The 19585-nt window shown below is 31.2% G+C and overlaps 2 protein-coding genes and 1 long non-coding RNA gene across 3 annotated transcripts; all 3 read left to right on the top strand.

The window, feature by feature from the left end:
- The first annotated feature begins 1139 nt into the window (after window positions 1–1139).
- On the top strand, window positions 1140–2723 carry LOC123881471. Its single transcript, XR_006799469.1, has 2 exons — window positions 1140–1540; window positions 1607–2723. It is a non-coding gene; the product is annotated as an uncharacterized LOC123881471 (long non-coding RNA).
- A 545-nt stretch (window positions 2724–3268) lies between these two features.
- On the top strand, window positions 3269–4162 carry LOC123881470. The gene has a single exon (XM_045930166.1). The coding sequence runs from the start codon at window positions 3365–3367 to the stop codon at window positions 3974–3976; it is 612 nt and encodes a 203-aa protein (XP_045786122.1). The 5' UTR covers window positions 3269–3364; the 3' UTR covers window positions 3977–4162.
- Window positions 4163–12699: 8537 nt separating this feature from the next.
- LOC123922876 lies at window positions 12700–18974 on the top strand. The gene is made up of 11 exons (XM_045975548.1): window positions 12700–13003; window positions 13111–13197; window positions 13618–14489; window positions 14575–14758; window positions 14850–17843; window positions 18037–18116; window positions 18207–18284; window positions 18368–18477; window positions 18564–18642; window positions 18729–18793; window positions 18911–18974. Exons 1-11 carry the CDS (start codon window positions 12700–12702, stop codon window positions 18972–18974), a joined length of 4917 nt encoding a protein of 1638 aa, XP_045831504.1.
- The last annotated feature ends 611 nt before the right edge of the window (window positions 18975–19585 follow it).

Below are 19585 nucleotides of genomic sequence, written 5' to 3'. Positions count from 1 at the left end.
GACAAATCATATCGGTAGAGGTTGATTTGGAAGTTTCCTTGCCAACCGCCACCCATCCAAATCCAATAGATGATGAAACAGACATGTTGCTGTTTGGAATATGGTTGTAGTTATTTTATTTTTCACTGGTGCACAATAATTTGTTACAAGGAATGTGATACATTTCACTTTTGTGCACTGGTGCCACGAATGTGCTACAAGTCAAGTGTTTATAGCTTTTTTAGATATTTTTGGTTGACAACTGATCACTGTCATCAGTAATTCATCTTTTTTCCATACTGAGCCAATTTACACTGTATGCTCAGAAGAGGAAACAATACATTTCAAGTCAGTTTTTTACGGTTAGGAATAAAATTCTAAGACGGTTAGGAATAAAGTCCTAATCCTTAAGCTACCGAACTCCCAGTCCTGGAAAAGCCATAAGCATTAGCGGGAGCTATCGTAGTAAATTATATATAGCCTACCAATTAGGATTGCTGTTTGCAGGAATCACACCTAAGCATGTCAAGCAAATTGCTATGGTACTTACTTACCAGCTAAACCAACTAGTGATAGCTACTAGTCAAATATCAAAGTGTAGCTCCTGTGTCGTCTTATTCGAAAGTGGTGCTATGTTAGGAATTTGGTTTTATAGGTTGCCCAAGTCTCACATTGGGTAGTATAACATGCTTTTGAAAAAAATTACCCATAACGGGTAGGGTAAAAACCGCATTTTGGGTACGGGCATGGGTATGGGTAATTACCCACAAAAATTAACGGGTATGGGTGCGGGTACCTTAGTACCCACCCTGGCCCATACCCACGTAATATATATTTGTTTATTTTATATATATTGTTATATAATAACATATGTATATGAATTTAAAAAAATACAACACTATTAAACTATTATACATTTTTAATAAAAATGTTTATTTATAATACAAATATAATGTGAATATGTCAACAAAGAAATGAACTTTAACATGAGGTTAGTAAAAATTTTGTTTATAATTTTCATGAGTCAATATTAAATTTTTTTAAAAAAATTAATTATATTAAAATTATATGATATTTCATAATTGATCGATTTATTTTTAGGAAAAATGCGGGTAACATGTACGGGTATGGGTACTTATGTACCCATAGGGTATGGGGATGGGTACGGGTATTTTTTCAAACTGCGGGTATGGGGATGGGTACTATAGTACCCTACCCATACCCCCCATTGTCATCCCTACATTTGAGAGTACTTCAGTCACCTGGTTCTAGTCCTTTCACAGCTAGCTTTTAAGGAAATCCAAATTGACAGTATCTGCTGTAGTATAGGGGTGGGCAAAGTTTGGTTTAAAACCAAAACTGCATGCGAAAGTTTGGCATAACAGTGTAGTATAACACTTATTTGTGTCTATTTCATATTTTTTTAAACTTATGCCTCTAAGCTTTAAATTTCTGTGAGTATAACACTTATGTTTGCTGCAGACTGTTTTTACTCACTTTCTTTGTATCAACATGTGATTTTACATACATCAGAACCTATTCATATTATCCCGAAGATAAGGTATCTTGTTTGCTCAATTGACCCAACAACTTGGGATGGTTAACTGTTTAGTTTGTTTTGATTCAGTTTTAGTATCAACTCACACATTAAGATTGTTTTGAGATGGTATCATACTGTGGGTCAATTATCCTTATGTCCTATGTTGGGCAATTCTGCTGTATTCAGTGTTTGTTTAAATGAAAAGACAAAGATTGTTCTTTTTTATCTGGATTCAAAGAGTCAGTGGCGAAACTCACACACAGTAAGTGTTGAGAAGTGGAGGTTGCAGTTTTGAACCTGCACCCTAGCATATCAAATGTCTGTGTAGTGTTTTCCATTTAAGCTGTAGTTACAAAACAACAGATATTGTACTTTACCTTAACCAAGTAGGTTTCTGGTATAATAATATGCTTTAGATGGACTGATTAACTTTCAGCAAATAGGCAAATTATGATTTTCAATGATCGGAGTCTGGTGGAAATTTCCACCGTTCAACATTCAATTTCATCTTGATGATTTTGACCGTGTGAAGTAGAAATAAATAACCGACTGAGATTCCATTGTAGAAAATTTTCGGTACGGGGGATCCGTTTCTCAAATAGGTAGGTGTTCAATGTTTCTATCTTGTCTCGATCATTGATTTGTTTTGAAGTTACTTTTACAAGAATGTATTGTACTTATAAATTATAATTCTAATGTCTGCAAAAACAGCTGTTCTTTTGTGTACTAGGAAGAATACGTGCAACAATCCTTTTTCCATTTTTCAGTTCATGTAAATTATTTTTCCTTTAATATGATGATGCCTAACATACTTCTATTGTGAGTTCTAAAGTTGTTTTTCTCTCAAGTATTGGACAGATAGTACCTTAAGTTTGAGGTTTGGAATCTGTCATAGGCTCACATGATAACTAAACTTACAAAAGCTATTGTACTTTGTGTTTTCATACTTAGCAATGTTGGATTCTCCACAACTTTAATCCTTTAATGCTGGTTTTGTTTTGGAAATTTCATATTATTTTCTAAGCGATGAGTTTGTATCACTAATTTTCGTGATTAATTTTGAAGCATGAGTACTACTAAAATAATGAAGTACATGTACTAGGTACGTTACTGCTATACGGTACATGTTCATACCATTATGCACTCATTTTTAAATGTGCTAGTGGTAAAACATAGGAGAAAGTATTTTGATTTTTTTATTGCATTTCAATTCTCTCGAATTTGATGATAACAAGGCAAACGATGGACAAAAAAAGTAAATTTCTGAAACGTAATGGTAGTTACTAATTCGAAAATGTATTTTTAAATATTTTATATAATATACCCGTATATTTTTTATTTAAAATTGACTGTATTTCATACCTGTACATGTACCGAGTATGGGTACCATACTTGTGCCTATGCACAATTCTTCTATTGAGAACTTTATTTATTGAGGCTTCTTGCTGAATCTTGCTAGGAGGAAATTCAAACACCAAAATCCTCAAGTTTTTGCTAAATTTTATACCCTTAGTGATGCAAGTTTGGTATTTTTACTTTTTATATCTTAAACAGCATCCAATATTCTTAGTTGTTAAGAAGCTTATACTGTACGTGCAACAGTATATATATATATATATATATGCTAAAATAATAAAATGCTTTACAATTGAGTAAAGCATGATACCAAACGTTCAAACCAATAAGAATCAAAAGAGATAAAATTCTCTGTAAGATTCTTAAATAAAACTTTGTACCCTTTTCCAACAACATAAAATTGAAAACAAAATCAGTTAAGTATATTTTTTAGTCCCTTAATTTCAATGTGTTTTCCTTATTGTCACAATTACTACTATTCTACACAATATGGCTGTATTCAAGAGAAAACTTGCAATGAGTTCTGGTGGCCACACTAATCCATTAGTTTGGTTAGCAGCTATAATCTGCACAATTTTTGCTATAGCTGTGATTATTATTGGCATTATAGTGTTCATTGGTTACATAATGATTCATCCAAGAATACCTATAATCAGTGTCACTAGTGCTCATTTAGATCTTCTAAGAAATGATTATGCTGGTTTACTTCAAACTCAATTAAGCATTGTTGTGACTGCTATTAATGGAAATGCAAAAGCTCATGCACAATTTTCTGAGATAACATTTAGTCTTAGCTTTCAAGGTCAAGGAATTGCTGTGCTCGTTGCTGATTCGTTCGATGTGCCGAAAAATAGTACAAACAATCTTCGATATGTTGTTCAATCATCACCAATACCGTTAACGCCTGAACAAATGGATGAAGTTGATGCGGCGCGGAAAAGTAATGAGATTAGTTTTGATTTTAAGGGTGCTGCTAGGACTAGATGGAGGATAGGTCCTTTTGGTTCTGTTAAATATTCTTGTCATTTGAATTGTCACCTCAAGTTTCGTCCATCGAATGGAAGTTATATACCCTCCAAGTGTTCCTCCAAATCAAAATAATTCTTTGTTACAGATAGGTTCACATCCTCTTCTTTTTTCTATTTTTGTTTTTTTGTTGTCTTCACTATTTGGAGGAAAGAAGTCTAGATATTTTAGAATTTGACCGAAAGATAAGTAAAATTTAGTTAATAATTGTTTTAGTCAGAATTTGAACTCGGAATTATTAAAATGATTTGTCCTCAATTAAAGTTTATTACTAGTTATTACTTAAGTCCAATCACTCGTTAATTTTTCCCTTCTTTTTTTTTTATTTTTTTATTGAAATCAGATGGTTCAGATTAAGTTTTCTCTTCTTCTTTATATATGTTCAGCTTCTATTTTTTGTTTTGTTTTGATTTTTTTTATTAACCCTCTGATTCTTAGAGAAAGGATGCTCGGTAGTCCAGAGTTTAGCTGCGAGATAAGTAAATTCTGACAAAAAATTGTTTCCATGAGAAATTAAACTCGAGTTCTCTCGATATAATAAAACTGAGCATTTTCTAGAGTCTTTATGGAAGCTCATAAGTCATAACTTTTAACCGTAGGTAATTGTATTCTCCATTTGAGTATGAGATGAGGTTATTTACATGTCCATTCAAAAAGAGGAAAAACGACGAGTTTATATGTATTAAATTTAATTTGTTTCGATGCATTCCCTCCTTCTTTTTTTTAGCATTTTTAATACCTAAAATTTTAAATTAAGCAAATGTGATCCAAACATAATATATTTTTTTTAACTTGAATGAAGTCTGAATGTGTAATTTTTTATTAAAATATTTGAAATAATTTGAAAAGTTAAAATTTATTTGTTTACATTAAAAAAGATAATTTTTGTTCCTTTTGAAGTTTTGCACATGGATTAAAAAATAAGTTAAGTTTTTTTTTTTTTTTTTTAGTACAAAAGAGGGCAGTTAAGAAAGAGAAAACTCCTTTAATGATAAAAAATAAGTTAAGTTTTTTTGTGTAAGTGTACAAATGATAAAACATTCCTTTTGACCATAATTATAAGCAAAATTGTACATTTTATATTCATTGAATAATTGATATTTCTGGACTATAATACAGATCGAATACATATGTTAATGTTTTTCAATGAATCTAAAAAATACATTTTTGCTTATATTTGAGGCTGGAGGGAGTAATCAATTGTACCTTGGTTTCTTAAAAGAACCAATGTTTTGGGATAAACAATAAAAAGTTAAAAGGATAAAAAAATGTGGAAGAATGTACTCTATCCGTCCTAAAATATAAGGGAAAATTGGTCAAAGAAAGGTGTTGTATTTACTCCAAATTTTTAACCAAATGTATCAACTTTCTTTGACGAATTTTTCCTTATATTTTGGGACAAGGAGTAGTAATTAGTAGTTAGGTTTGAAGGGATCTTTAGATCTGTATTAGAGAATTTATTAAAACATACTAAAAATCATTTTGAACTCATTTATTATAAATTATAAGAGTAGTTTTGATATTCAATAATCTAGATATTCATGTTAATTAGAGATTTTAACTTAATGATTTTTATTTTGTTTAGAAGATATCTCTCAAAAATAATTTTTATGATAAGCTTACTTAACATTTAAAAGAACTTCTTATTTTAGAGAATTTTTTAAATTTCTTTATTTAAAATAAAAATTGTAACAAAATATTCAAATACTTTTTTTACAAGAAAATATTCAAATACTTAAAAAGAAATTTTGTGGAAGTTAACTAAACCAATTTCTCATTTGATTTTCTTTTGAATAAAAAAATTGCCTATGCACTCATCCTCGAGATATACACATTTTACCCATTTCATACACTCTCATCTACCCAGATTCAATAACGAAGCTCCACATTGAAATTCTGCAGTTGCTTGGATCATTTCCAATACTACTCTTGCAGGTAATAACTCTGATTGTGTTTCTTCTTCTTCCATTAGAGAGTTTATGATTCTTAGCTTAAATGTCTCATTACATCCTCCAAAGCCGCATGTTATTAAAGATATCATTTGGCAACCTCCCTCATTTAATTGGATTAAATGCAATACAGATGGAACTTCTAATATCTCTACTTCATCTTGTGGGGGTATATTCAGAAACCATAATGCTGACTTTTTGTGTGGGTTTGCTGAAAATATTAGTTTAAAGTCTGCTTTCATGCCAGAATTGTGTGGCGTTATGAGAGCTATTGAAATAGCTGATAGTAAAAATTGGAATAATCTTTGGCTGGAAACTGATTCCTCTCTTGTAGTTATGGCCTTCAAGACTTCTGTTATAGTGCCTTGGACTTTAAACAATCGTTGGAAGAATTATCTTAAGTTAGTTAGAAACAAAAATTTTGCGGTTTCACATGTGTATAGGGAAGGAAACAAATGAGCTGATGGTCTCGCGAACATTGGTCTTACCTTAGATAGATTCACCATATAGTATGACCTCCCTCCCCAAATCTTAAGTTGTTTTGATGATAATAGATTGGGTAATCCTAGCTATAGGTTTGTTATTTAGCTTGGATGTTTTGGTCTTGCCCCCCTCATTTTTTTAATATCTCTTGGTTTCTTAATATGATGGGCTCGTTTGGCCCAGCTTTTTTTAGAGCTTATGCAAACAGGTTATGCAATATAAATTAGGTTTTATGTTATTTTATAAGTTCACACTAGCGAAAATTGTAATTTTATAAGTTATTTTATCATAAACTACCTTGACAAACTTATAATAATATATAAAAATAGCATAAGCTGTTTGCATAAGCTCTAAAAAAAGTTGGGCCAAACGAGCCCAATATATATTTTGAGGTGGTAGCACTTTGCTGCACCTCTTTCTTAGGTTATAAAAAATAAAAAATCTTGAGCTATTACTGACTTGAACATTGTGGTGCTAACATTCTTGCAGGTACCCCCCATCGAACTTTAGCTCACCATCATCATCATCATCGGCTACACCAGATCCACCATAGGAACCGTCTAGTTTTGCCCGTTTAGAGCAGTTCGCTTTCGAACACATCGAATACGACGATATAGTCATAATTTCAATTACATATTATTAATATTATTATGAACTATAGGTATACGATGCGAGTGTTTAAATGTCTCAACTTAGTTGGATGCATGTCTACTCACTCCTGGATACCTAGATGCTCTTAGCTTATAAAAAAAATTACAATATGTGATATTTTACTTACTGTTTAGCATGAAGAAAAAATTAGGCTTAACTATACATTTGGTCCCTTACGTTTATTTTAGGTTTCAATTTGGTCCCTTACGTTTAAAAAGTATCAATTTGGTCCCTTACGTTTATTTTAGGTTTCAAGTTAGTCCTTTCCGTCAATTTTGTCACATGTGGCAGTCAATTTGCATATGTGGACTGACACGTGGCACTTGGACACGCTGACACGTGTACTGTTCAAACGGTGTTAGTGACAAAACTAACGGAAAGGACTAACTTGAAACATAAAATAAACGTAAGGGACCAAATTGATACTTTTTAAACGTAAGGGACCAAATTGAAACCTAAAATAAACGTAAGGGACCAAATGTGTAGTTAAGCCAAAAAATTACTATAAATGTGATGAGTTAAATATAATTTTTCATCTGATTTTTTTATTGAAAATTTTAGATTTTTTTTTTTTAAGTTTAACCTAACACGCTTCAAAAAATAAAAAGTTTAACCTATCACAAAACCCTAATCTAGGGAACTGCTTATAAATACGCACTCGTGTTCACTTGGAAAACATACCGACAACGCTTCACCAAATTTGTAATTTTCATTTTTCCTTCTCTTTTGATGTTATATATCTTGCAATCGCCTATAACAGTAAATAGATCTTTCACTATTATCTATCTCTTTATCAATGATTCATATATATAAACTATTACATTTCTAACATTTATTGAAATTTCATTCTACTCAAGTAACTATTATTTATATTTAAAATTTAAGGCGATTGTTCTTATTTTTCATTTATTTATTGGATCTATTTTTGTTACTGACATATTTTCTCCTATTTAATCTTGTGTTGTTTTGTATCCACCAGATCCACGGGACAAGGTATGAAAATAGAGTTCATGGGTCGTCATTCCATACATGATGATCAAATGAGAAATATTAACGTTGTCTCATATTTGATCGTCTTATCTATTGTGCTTTAATGTATCATTTGTTTTGGAAATGTTCAACTTAAATATCCAACGGTGATTTCTTTGATTAGATACCGGTAAGATGATCAACATGCACCTCCTCCAATTTTATTATAGTTTATTTTGAATTTTTTGATTTCATTTTGTTGAGTTAATATTATTATTATTTTTTTTAATGTTTTGAATTTAATGAGTTAATTCAATCTTATTTTTTGTTTGAATTAATTGGTTTTATGGTAACTAAGTGGTTAAAAATATAACAAAATTATAATGCGGTTTGGAAAAACTAATATAAACATTCTATAATTTTTTTTTAAAAAAAAAACATAAACAAAGAGACTTAAATAAAAAAACAATAACCCTCTAAATTCATCTTTATGCTTCAACTTCTTTTTTTTATAATGCAAAATTTTCTTACAAATATGTACCTTTTTCGGGATCGGTTGTTGAATTTTTGGATTACCTTTGTATTTTGTTTTGAATTCTCGTACAATTTTCTGTGTCATGTAATAAGAACATAGATTTATAGAATTAGTTATAGATTTCAGTTTAACAAAATTATACCCGTTATTCTAATTTGACAAATTTTGAAATGTTTATTTTCTACAATATGTCACAATGTTTATAACAAATTACTACAAAATTTTGTTATAAACATTGTGAAATGTCCTAAAAAATAAACATTTCAAAATTTGTCAGAATAACGGTTATAATTTTGTCAAACTTAGATCTATAGCTAATTCTATAAATTTATGTTCTTATTACATGACACAAAAAATTGTACAAGAATTCAAAGCAAAATACAAAGGTCATCCATAAATTCAACAAGCGATCCCGGAAGAGGTATATATTTGTAAGAAAATTTTGCATTGTAAAAAAAAAAAATTGAAGTATAAAGATGAAGTTAGAGGGTTGTTGTTCTTTATTTATATATTTTTTTTTTATAGAATGTTTATATTTGTTTTTCCAAACCAAGCATTATAATTTTGTTATATTTTTAACCACTTAATACACCATAAAATTGAGGGAATGAGAGTGGAGGAAAAATCCTTGAAAGACTCCTTTAGAAAGTAGAACATCGACTCATGCGGTGCACGGGTCTGATTAGCTGTAAGATATATAATGATTAAATAAGATAAGATTATTTCAATAATGTAAGGTATATGAAAAAAGTTGAGTAACATTAAACGATAGTTCAACAATAATTTTGGATAAATATTCATACAAAGAAAATTATGTTATATTCGAAAGACTTCCTTATACACCACATTCGAAGTCTTAGTCGTATCTTCACCGTCGTCATCGATGATCAATATTTTTAATCTTTTTCTAGAAGTAACTCTTGAAATTGCAAGATACAACTGACCATGTGAAAACACTGACGACGGAAGATATATCCCAACATGTTTTAAAGATTGTCTCTGACTCTTATTAATAGTCCTCAAAAGAAATCATTATAAGAAATTGTCTCCGTTGAAATTTAAAAGAAATTCTCACGTCAGATGGTGTGAGAGAAAATCTAGGTATGAAAACCTGATCACCAATATTACTTCCTGAAATAATTTTTCCTTCAAGAGCACGTTTTCCCAATCTCGTAATAATAAGTCTTGTTCCATTGCATAATCCTAATTTTTTATTCAAATTCCTTAATAGCATAACTAGAACTCCAACTTTAAGTCTCAACTTGTGATTTGGCAGTCCCAACGTAGAAATTGTGTTCAAAAATTCAGGAGTATGAACATCATCCACTTTTTGACCATCTACATTTTGTGTGAGCGGAGTATCATAACTCAAATATATTTTTTCTTCACCGGGAATTAAATCCAACATATAATCATTTATTGCGTTGACTATTGAATTTTTAGGAGCTAGTATAGCTCTATTTTTGAAATACGATATATCGTTCATGTTTTGTAAAAGTTGGGGATAAGTGCTTTCAACGATAGCAGCAAGAGGATCACCTGAATTTGGAATCAATAAATCTGATGGAATGTCATGTTCTAAATTATCGTTGTCATCTTCAATTTCTCCATCGCCAACACCCAAAACCCATTTAGAAAACAATCTTCTTTGATCCGGAAAGGTTAGGATACATTGTTAGCAAAAGAAACAAATGTGAATCAGTGATTTTTTTCATAATTAATAATATAGTCACATTGATATATACCTGGAGTCAACTACTATTTGCATAAATATCACCTTGATATATATTTGCAGTAATACGATCAACCATACTCCTCAACATGAACAAACTTTTAAGTTCATAAAGACATAAAAAAAAGTAATTTTTTTTAGCTTGTTTAGTTAAAAAAAAAAGTAACTTTTAAGTCCAATGATTTTTTTCTTTTAAAAATCTTTTAAAGCATACCAGCATGCGTTAAATAAAAATTATTGTTAATTTTTTCGACTAATACTTCAAATTGATTCGCGAACGGATCTACCAAAGTTGCGAAACGATAAATTTCGTGTCAAAAATCAGCATAAAACATCTTCGGAAGCATCACTGCACCCTATAAAATCAATGAACAATAGAAATGTTAGGAAAAAAGAAATTTGAGTTTTTTTCCATTTAACAATGTTCTATGAAATGACGAATATTGCATATTATTTATTCCTTGTTAAGTATCAATCTAAATCTAAATATAAATATAATAGAAATCACTCACTACATGCAAAATTGTGTCGTGTGTGAAAATCCTAATATCAATACTCGGTCTCATAATCTATAACATTAATAAAGGGAATAGAAACTCTTTTGGTGTAGCCTTTTTTTGAAAATCCCAAAATACCCTTATTGAAACTCTAACTTCCAAAACCAACTCCCTTCTAATAAAACCAACTCTCTACTAACTTCCAAAATTAACCAACTACTCTTCATTTCTTCTTCATATTCATTCATGTTTTCTATTAAGAATTTGAGTTTTATAGTATGATGATGATGAATGTTACACAATAATTGTATTGGTTTGTCTCTATTCAGGTTTGTCACTAAATGCAAAATTGTTAATATAAATGCATATGCATATTCACATCTAAACAAAAAGGGAAAATAAACTTTGAATTAAAAAAAAAAGGCAAATAAAAAATATGATGTAATAGAACAATGTTAATTGTTTGCAAATAAGTAGTATTTTATGGTTTGCATTGACAAAAGAAATTAATTTTGTTTGGACGAAAGAAAAAAAAACATAGTTAGTGCCTTTAGATTACCAACCCATATGCACCCTCATTGTGCAGTTTATTTATTGCTACTTATTTTGTATAATGCACTTTTTTGTATAATGCACTACAATTTTGTATCATTGAAGAGGTGAATTAATCCGAAGTAATTAAAAGAAGGATGCAGTCAATACACCTAAAACTATTCGGATATGTGGTTGGTTTATAAATTAGTAGGTGTCTGGAATAAAATATTCCTTTCACTTTCACTTTCACTTACATAATCTTACTGTTCAATAACTAGAGGACTAATAATGATACAAAAGGATGCAGTCAATACACCTAAAACTAATCCGAAGTAATTAAAAGAAGGATGCAGTCAATACACCTAAAACTATTAGTTCTTTTGCTCTAATAGCCCCCGAGGATCCACGCTATTCAGGCTTATGAAATCATTTTCAAATATGTGGTTAATAACTCTAGAGGTGAATTATATCTTCTCCATCCAATCCAAAGTTCAGGAGTGTAAAATTAAAAGTACAAAATTTAACGAAATTAAAATCCAAATTAAAAAGTATTCTTTTTGAAATAAAAAAATATGGAATTAAGGACCAAAGTGAGATGAAATATTGAAAAAATAAGTAAAATAGATATTAGAGAGACATCGAAAAGAGAAAAGAGATATTGTCACACTAATAATAACACTATTTCGATCACTTTGAATATTTACCAAAGTATTATGAATGATCAATAAGCCATCAACATCTCAACTTAAATATAAATGTTAATTTGGTATCTGCAACATTCTACTTCTTTACCAAGCTTGAAATCACAAAGTTGGTATCTGCGATATTTTACTTTGGGTACATGCTTATAGCTTCTTATGCATTTTTTGTGGTAACCGGTACTATTGGATTCTATGCATGCTTTTGGTTCACAAGACTCATCTACTCCTCTGGCAAAATTGATTAGTTATATAGCAAGTAATGGTTTGAGTTAATTTACTATAGTTATTAGAGGATGAAGGAAGTTTGTGTAAGGATTTTGAAATTCAGGTACTGTCATGTTTACGTGTAACTTATTCTATACAATTATGAATTATGATGACAGCTGTGATTCTTTTGTTTCAAAAAAAAAATATAAATGTTAATTTTCAACTTTTTGTGCCACAAAATCAAGCAAAATTTTAAAATTAAAAGATACATAGAGATCAAAATTTTAAAGTAGAATGTATCAATCAATTTCAAAGACAAAGTTAGAGTCAAAATAAGAAAATAATAAAGATTCAAATAAAAAACACTATAATTAAATATTATAGTAATTACCTGCAAGAATAAAGTACCACTTTTATTGCAACACAACATACTCATTATCCCAGTCTCTCACTTTGTTTTGAAAATATAATTTAATGTTTATTTTCATTGAAATTAATAAAGTAATTTTTACTTTCATTCTTACAGATATAATATAAAAAATGGAGACCAACCGTAGTCAAGAATCAAGAGATCGTCAAAGACAAAGACGTACACAGAATGCAAGAGACAGAAGAGAAAGAATGACTACAGAGCAAAGACAACAACATCTTGAAAAAAGGAGAACAAATTATAGACAAGCAAAAGATAAAGGCAAACAAGTTCAAACAACAACCGCTACTAATGTGGATCCTGTGATGCCATTTCATGACTTATCAAATACCAATTTTGCTTCAACACGTTATTATGGAAATCATGATCATGAAGCTGGACCAAGTACTATACATACTAGCCACATGACATTTGGTTAGTGACTCAAAAACATATTTTGTTAACTGATTTTTTTGAAATTAACTCAACAAATAATTATTTTCCCCATAGTTAAACTACTTACTATTTATTTCCATTTTCAGATCAAAATTCTCATTTCACAAATTTTCAAGGAAATCATAGCTACGAAGCAGGCCCAAGTACAACAAACGTTGATGACACTATGCGTGGTAATTATTATATTTTTTTAACCTTTGGTTATCCATATTCAACAAACTTATATAGTGAATTTCATGGAAATTTTATAGACTCCCCGATACCGAATGTCCTCTCAATTGGTACAACTAATGTTGCATTGTCATTCGACGACCAAGGTACAATTATTAATTTATATATCTCTAATTTTTAATTGAATTCGGTTCATATTTTATTTACCAATAATCAAGTCATATTTGATGTCTCATAACTAAAATACTTTTTTTTTCCAACCTCAAATATTTAAAATATTAATCAATAACTATTAGTGTGTATTAGTAATTTACTATAAATTTAAGTAATTTTCAAAATAAATAAATTGTTGATAACATTTAAGTAACTGTCGAAATAAATAAATTGTTAATAATAAACGTGTTATTACTTTTACAATTCAGAAATGCCAAACATTTTTCGAGCCACGCATAATTGTGCTCGAAATTTTCAAAACAACACCATCATGGCGAAAGCCCTGTTACCTACTCCGAGAAGATGTACACATTGCAACGCAACATTGTTTTACAAAGAAACCCAAGATATGTGTTGCAGAGGTGGAAAGGTCACACTTACACAAGTCCCTGTTCCTGAAGAGTTGCTACAATTATTTTCAGACAACTCAGCTGAAGGAAGACATTTTCGACAACACATTAGAAGCTACAACCATGTATTGTCGTTTACTTCGCTTGGTGTTCATATTGATGAAAATCTAATCGCTACTGGACGTGGAATATATACATTTCGCGCTCAAGGGGCGTTATACCACAAAATAGGAGGCTTCCATCCAAATCAAGGTTCAAGGCCACGTTTCTTGCAGTTATACATTTATGATACTGAACATGAGCTTCAAAATAGGATGATGGAAAATCCTCAACTAAATCAAGTTGTAGTGTATAGGTTGCAACAAATACTCCATCAATGTAATCCTTTTGTGATTAAGTTAAGGCAACTTGCACTACAACCAAATGTTCAGCAATGTAGGTTTATTATAAAGGAACGCCCAATAAATGAACCACAATATAATCTACCATCTGCTTCTCAAGTCGCAGCGATTGTTGTCGGATGTGACGAGGACACAATCGAACGTGGAAGAGATATAAATGTCGTAGCTTACGATGGAAGTCTAACCAAGGTTCAAGAAACTAAGGGGTTTTATGATCCTCTACAATATCCTATATTGTACCCTTTTGGCACGTATGGTTGGGACCTCAACACAAAAAACAATATTGGAGGAAGTCTTACATGTCGTGCATACTACAGTTACATGCTTCAGGTACACATTAAAATTACTAACAATAATAAATTGTAAAAATATTGGCGTCTAAATAATTTCTAAATAGTTACTTCATTTAATGTAGATTCGTCCCAATGATCGATCTGTTTTTTTAAAATCGGGTCGACTTTTACAACAATACGTCGTAGATAATTATGTCAAAATTGAGACGGGAATTTTAAGGTGGGTTCGACAACATCAAGCTAATATTCGATCTGAAGTATATCAGGGGTTGCAAGATGCATTACACGATGGAGAAAATAATGGAGGTATAAAATATACATTTTTTTGTTTAATATTATGTAGAGGGGGTGTAAGTTTCGTCATATAACTATTCACATATTTAATTTTTGGTTGTAGATAATGTCGGACAAAGGACAATACTGCCATCGTCTTTTATAGGCAGTAAACGAGACATGGCACAAAGATATCAAGATGGTATGGCTATCGTGTTGAAGGATGGCAAGCCAGATATTTTCCTTACAATGACATGCAATCCTTCTTGGTCTGAAATTACTTCTGAACTTGGCCCACATCAAACTCCGCAAGATCGTCCTGACTTGCTAACAAGGATTTTCCGATCCAAATTTGAGCAACTTAAGGAGGATGTCATTAAAAAAGGAGTTTTGGGAAAGGTTAAAAGTTATATGTACGTAACCGAATTTCAGAAAAGAGGACTACCGCATGTGCATATGCTTTTGATCTTAGATAATGATGACAAGTTACGTGAACCAGAAGATTATGATCGAGTGGTAAGAGCAGAAATACCAAAAGTTGAATGTGAACCACAATTACATGCGGCAGTGCTAAAACACATGATCCATGGGCCATGCGGCATGCTCAATGATAATTCACCATGTATTAAAGACGGTCAATGTAGAAAAAAATACCCAAAAAACTTCGTACAACATACACGTCAAGGAAATGACTCATATCCTGAATACAGAAGACGATTTGGTGAACCAGTCTACCTAAATAGAAATAAGTCTATTGATAACAGATGGGTTGTTCCTTATAATCCATGGTTGTTGTTAAAGTACGACTGTCACATAAATGTTGAAGTTTGCAGCAGCATCAAGAGCATTAAGTATTTGTATAAATATGTTTACAAAGGTCCAGATCGTGTTGCGATGGAAGTTCACAGAGGTCAAAATATCGACGAGGTTCAGCAATATGTTGATGCAAGATGGATCTGTGCTCCAGAGGCGTTGTGGAAAATTTTTAAATTCACCATGTACAAATTATATCCATCTGTTGAAAGACTACAAATTCACTTGCCAAATCATCATCAAGTGCGGTATTATAATCATCAAAGAATCGTTGATGTACTTAATGATAACCGCAACTCAATAACCATGCTAACAGAATTCTTTGCACTAAACCAAGTAGATCCACATGCTAGAAATTTTTTGTACAGAGAGATTCCAGAGCATTATTGTTGGCTAAAAGGAGTAAAGAAATGGCGGCGAAGACAAAATCCACGAAAAGCTATTGGTCGCATCTATACAGTATCCCCTTCAGAAGGAGAAAAATTCTACTTACGTGTATTGTTGTCTCATTTAAGAGGACCAACAAGTTGGGAATGCCTTCTTACATATAATGGTACAACGTTTCACACATTCAAACAGGCAGCAGAGCGTCGGGGCTATTTGGAGTGTGATAACAGTATTCGAGATTGCTTAGTCACTGCATGCAATATTCAATTGCCATATGCTCTACGAAGGTTGTTTGTTACTGTATTAATTTTTTGTGAACCAACTGATGTTAGAGGTCTGTTTAATGAGTTTTACCCCCATATGGTGGAAGATTATCAAACCATAACAATTTTGGTGGGTGATAACTTAACTAATATATTACTGAGAGAATTGAAGGAACAACTACTACTCCATGGAAAATTCATTGAAAACTACGATCTTCCTGCGATAACTTTTGGCACAACTGAAAATGATGGATTACCAACCACAATCCTGGAAGAATTGTTAGTCCAAATTCCAAATGAAGACATTCAATCTGTTGAAAAGTTAAATAATGATCAGATGATTGCTTTCAATACTATTATGAATGTCATCAATCAAAAGCAAACACAGATTTTTTTCATTGATGGCCCTGGAGGTACAGGTAAAACATTCCTCTATCGAGCTATAATGGCCGTTTTGAGAAGTAGAGGTGAAATTGTCCTAGCAGCGGCTTCGTCTGGTATAGCTGCTACATTATTGCCTGGTGGAAGAACTGCACACTCTAGATTTGGAATACCTTTTGATATTGAGCCACGATCCTTTTGTAAAATAGGAAAGAACAGCAACCTTGCAAAACTCATAAGAAGAGCAACTGCAATCATTTGGGATGAGGCACCCATGATAAACAGATATTGTTTAGAAGCCTTAGACAGATCTTTACAAGATGTTATGAGTTGTAATGCTCCATTTGGTGGAAAGGTAATGATCATGGGAGGAGATTTTCGCCAAGTGCTTCCTGTTATTGCAAAGGGAAACAAGGCACAAATGATTTCTGCAAGTATTGTTAGGTCTCATTTATGGTCAAGTACAAAGATCCTACATCTGCGCCAAAATATGCGATCAATGCATGATCATGAATTCGCAGAATTTCTTATGCGGATTGGAGATGGAAATGAACCTACCATGTCAGAAAATATGGTCAGGATACCCAATGAAATTGTAATACCGTGGGAGAGTGAAAATTCAATTCAAAATCTTATAGAACATACATTTCCCCAATTACAAAATCATGCATGGGATGCATCATATATGGTAGAAAGAGCCATCATTACTCCAAAAAATTATGACGTTCAAAAATTGAATGACATAATTATTGACCAGTTCCCTGGAGATGAACATAATTTGATGTCATTTGACGAGGTTGAGGGTGATACACATAATCTATACCAGCAGGAATACTTAAACACAATTGCTATTGGAAGTTTACCACCGCACATATTAAAAATTAAAAAGGGAGCTCCATTGATGTTGTTGCGAAATATAGACCCCAAATATGGACTTTGCAATGGGACAAGGTTGCTATGTCGTGGTTTATATATGAATTTGTTGGATGTCGAAATACTTACAGGGCACAATGCTGGAAAAAGAGCTTTTTTGCCCAGAATTAAGCTTCAAACCACAGAAGGTGCAGGACTTCCTTTTGTGCTAACTAGAAAGCAGTTTCCCGTCAAACTAAGTTTTGCAATCACTATAAATAAATCACAAGGACAAACAATTCCAAATGTTGGAATCTATCTTCCAAGACATGTTTTTAGTCATGGTCAATTGTATGTCGCATTATCAAGAGGTGTCTCTCGAGCTGCGACAAGAGTGTTGATTAAAGAAGGAAAGCTAGAAGGTGAAGATGGGGAATTTACCAAAAATGTGGTTTTTAGGGATATATTGTTGTCACAATCATAGGTATTTGACTTTTGCAATCAATGAGTTACTCCCACATTTATTACCATTACAATTAAAAATTACTGGTGTGATTACAACATATTTAATTATCAAATAACTAAGTTTTTATGGTTTCCTTTTTTCTTATACAGTCAAACTACCATACACTGAGATATTCCAGTTATGTGAAGAGATGAAAAGGAAACGCTTTGACATGTACTTTGACACTCAAGTAAGATATACTTAAACTTTTTTATTTCATTTATTAGTATAGATAGAAGATATAGATATTGTTATCAATAACATGTTTCAAAAAAATTAGGAGGGAGAATTCGAAAAAAAATGGAACATATGGAAGGATGAGCAATCCATTTCTTCGATAAAAAAAATTGACAACAAGGTAATTATAAAGTCAAAAATATGAACTAAATATCACAATATTATTATCATCATTTTCCTACTAACCCATTTTTTTAATAACAGGTTCATCGTCTAAAATTGTACTCTCTTGGATGGGGATCGACAATAGTAACAGATAAAACACAACTTTGGAATATCATAAGAAAAGTACTAATAGCTCAAAAGACAAGCAGGTATTTCATTCAATCAATGTCATCTACGAATAACATTGTTTTCCAATTAATTAAATTTGATATATGCTCATTTGGCTGTATTACAGAAATCTCCATTCTCCGATAAATCCTGATAGCCGCCATGGTGCTACAACTAAATTAAAAAAAGAAATATCTATTTATCAGGTTTTTTAAATCAGCTTTTAATATTGTTCTTTTCACGCATATACTGCCTCACGTTTAATTATAACATTCTGCAATATAAAATGTAGTTTTTCAAAAGTCAAAAATTCATTGATAAAGGGATATATGAAGAATTGACAAGAATTTTTATAAGGTATTCAATTATATTCACCCCATATTAACATGCCAATATGATGTGCTAATTATAGTTCATTCTTCTTAAATTAACTTTGTCTTATTCATAACGACTAATAAAAAAATATATATGCAGGGAAATGAAAAACAAAAATGGTTCAAATTTCATGTTTGACCTTCCTGTTAAGCAGCATCATTGATGATCGCATTGCTTTCTATGGATGTACATCTCTACCGGTTATAATCTTATCATGATTGAAGTGTTGGTAGTTTTGGTGTAGAATTTTTATTTTCTATTTAAGAGTTTTTATTCGTTGACAGTTCATCATCATGTATTCTTTAATTATCTTCCTCTACTACATATCTATTTGAGATTTTTTTTAAGTGTATTTTTCTAATCAAATTACACATGTTAACTTATTAAATAATTGGTATTTACCTACTGTCCAACACATGTAAATTACAATTTTTATTTTGAATGAAACTAAAAATATACAAATTAGTTTAAATGAAAATCAAATTTATAATTAACCACTGTTTACAATTTATATACGTTAGCAAAATAGAAATTGCGGATCACACAAACGGGCACGGAACGTGCCCGTTTGGCCACTAGTTTTAATAAAAATAACATATAAAATAAAATTAAATATAAATAATTGAGTATTTTGGTGTGAAAAACAATCTATTAAAATTTTTGGAACTATACTAAATCCGGTTACGCAAAACTCAACGCAGTAGGTCCGATATCTAATTTGCAATTCATTAACCAATTTCTCCCGATCAGATAAAGGATAGGGATTCAAAGGAC

The sequence above is a fragment of the Trifolium pratense genome, linkage group LG4 (genome assembly GCF_020283565.1).
Source record: "Trifolium pratense cultivar HEN17-A07 linkage group LG4, ARS_RC_1.1, whole genome shotgun sequence".
Lineage (NCBI taxonomy): Eukaryota > Viridiplantae > Streptophyta > Magnoliopsida > Fabales > Fabaceae > Trifolium > Trifolium pratense.
This window is presented reverse-complemented; position numbering and strand designations above follow the sequence as displayed.

Coding starts and splice junctions, on each gene's coding strand:
- LOC123922876 (XM_045975548.1), top strand. CDS start 12,700: ATGGAGACCAACCGTAGTCAAGAATCAAGAGATCGTCAAAGACAAAGA. Junction 13,004..13,110: donor TACTAGCCACATGACATTTG/GTTAGTGACTCA, acceptor TTCCATTTTCAG/ATCAAAATTCTCATTTCACA. Junction 18,117..18,206: donor ACATGTACTTTGACACTCAA/GTAAGATATACT, acceptor CAAAAAAATTAG/GAGGGAGAATTCGAAAAAAA.
- LOC123881470 (XM_045930166.1), top strand. CDS start 3,365: ATGGCTGTATTCAAGAGAAAACTTGCAATGAGTTCTGGTGGCCACACT.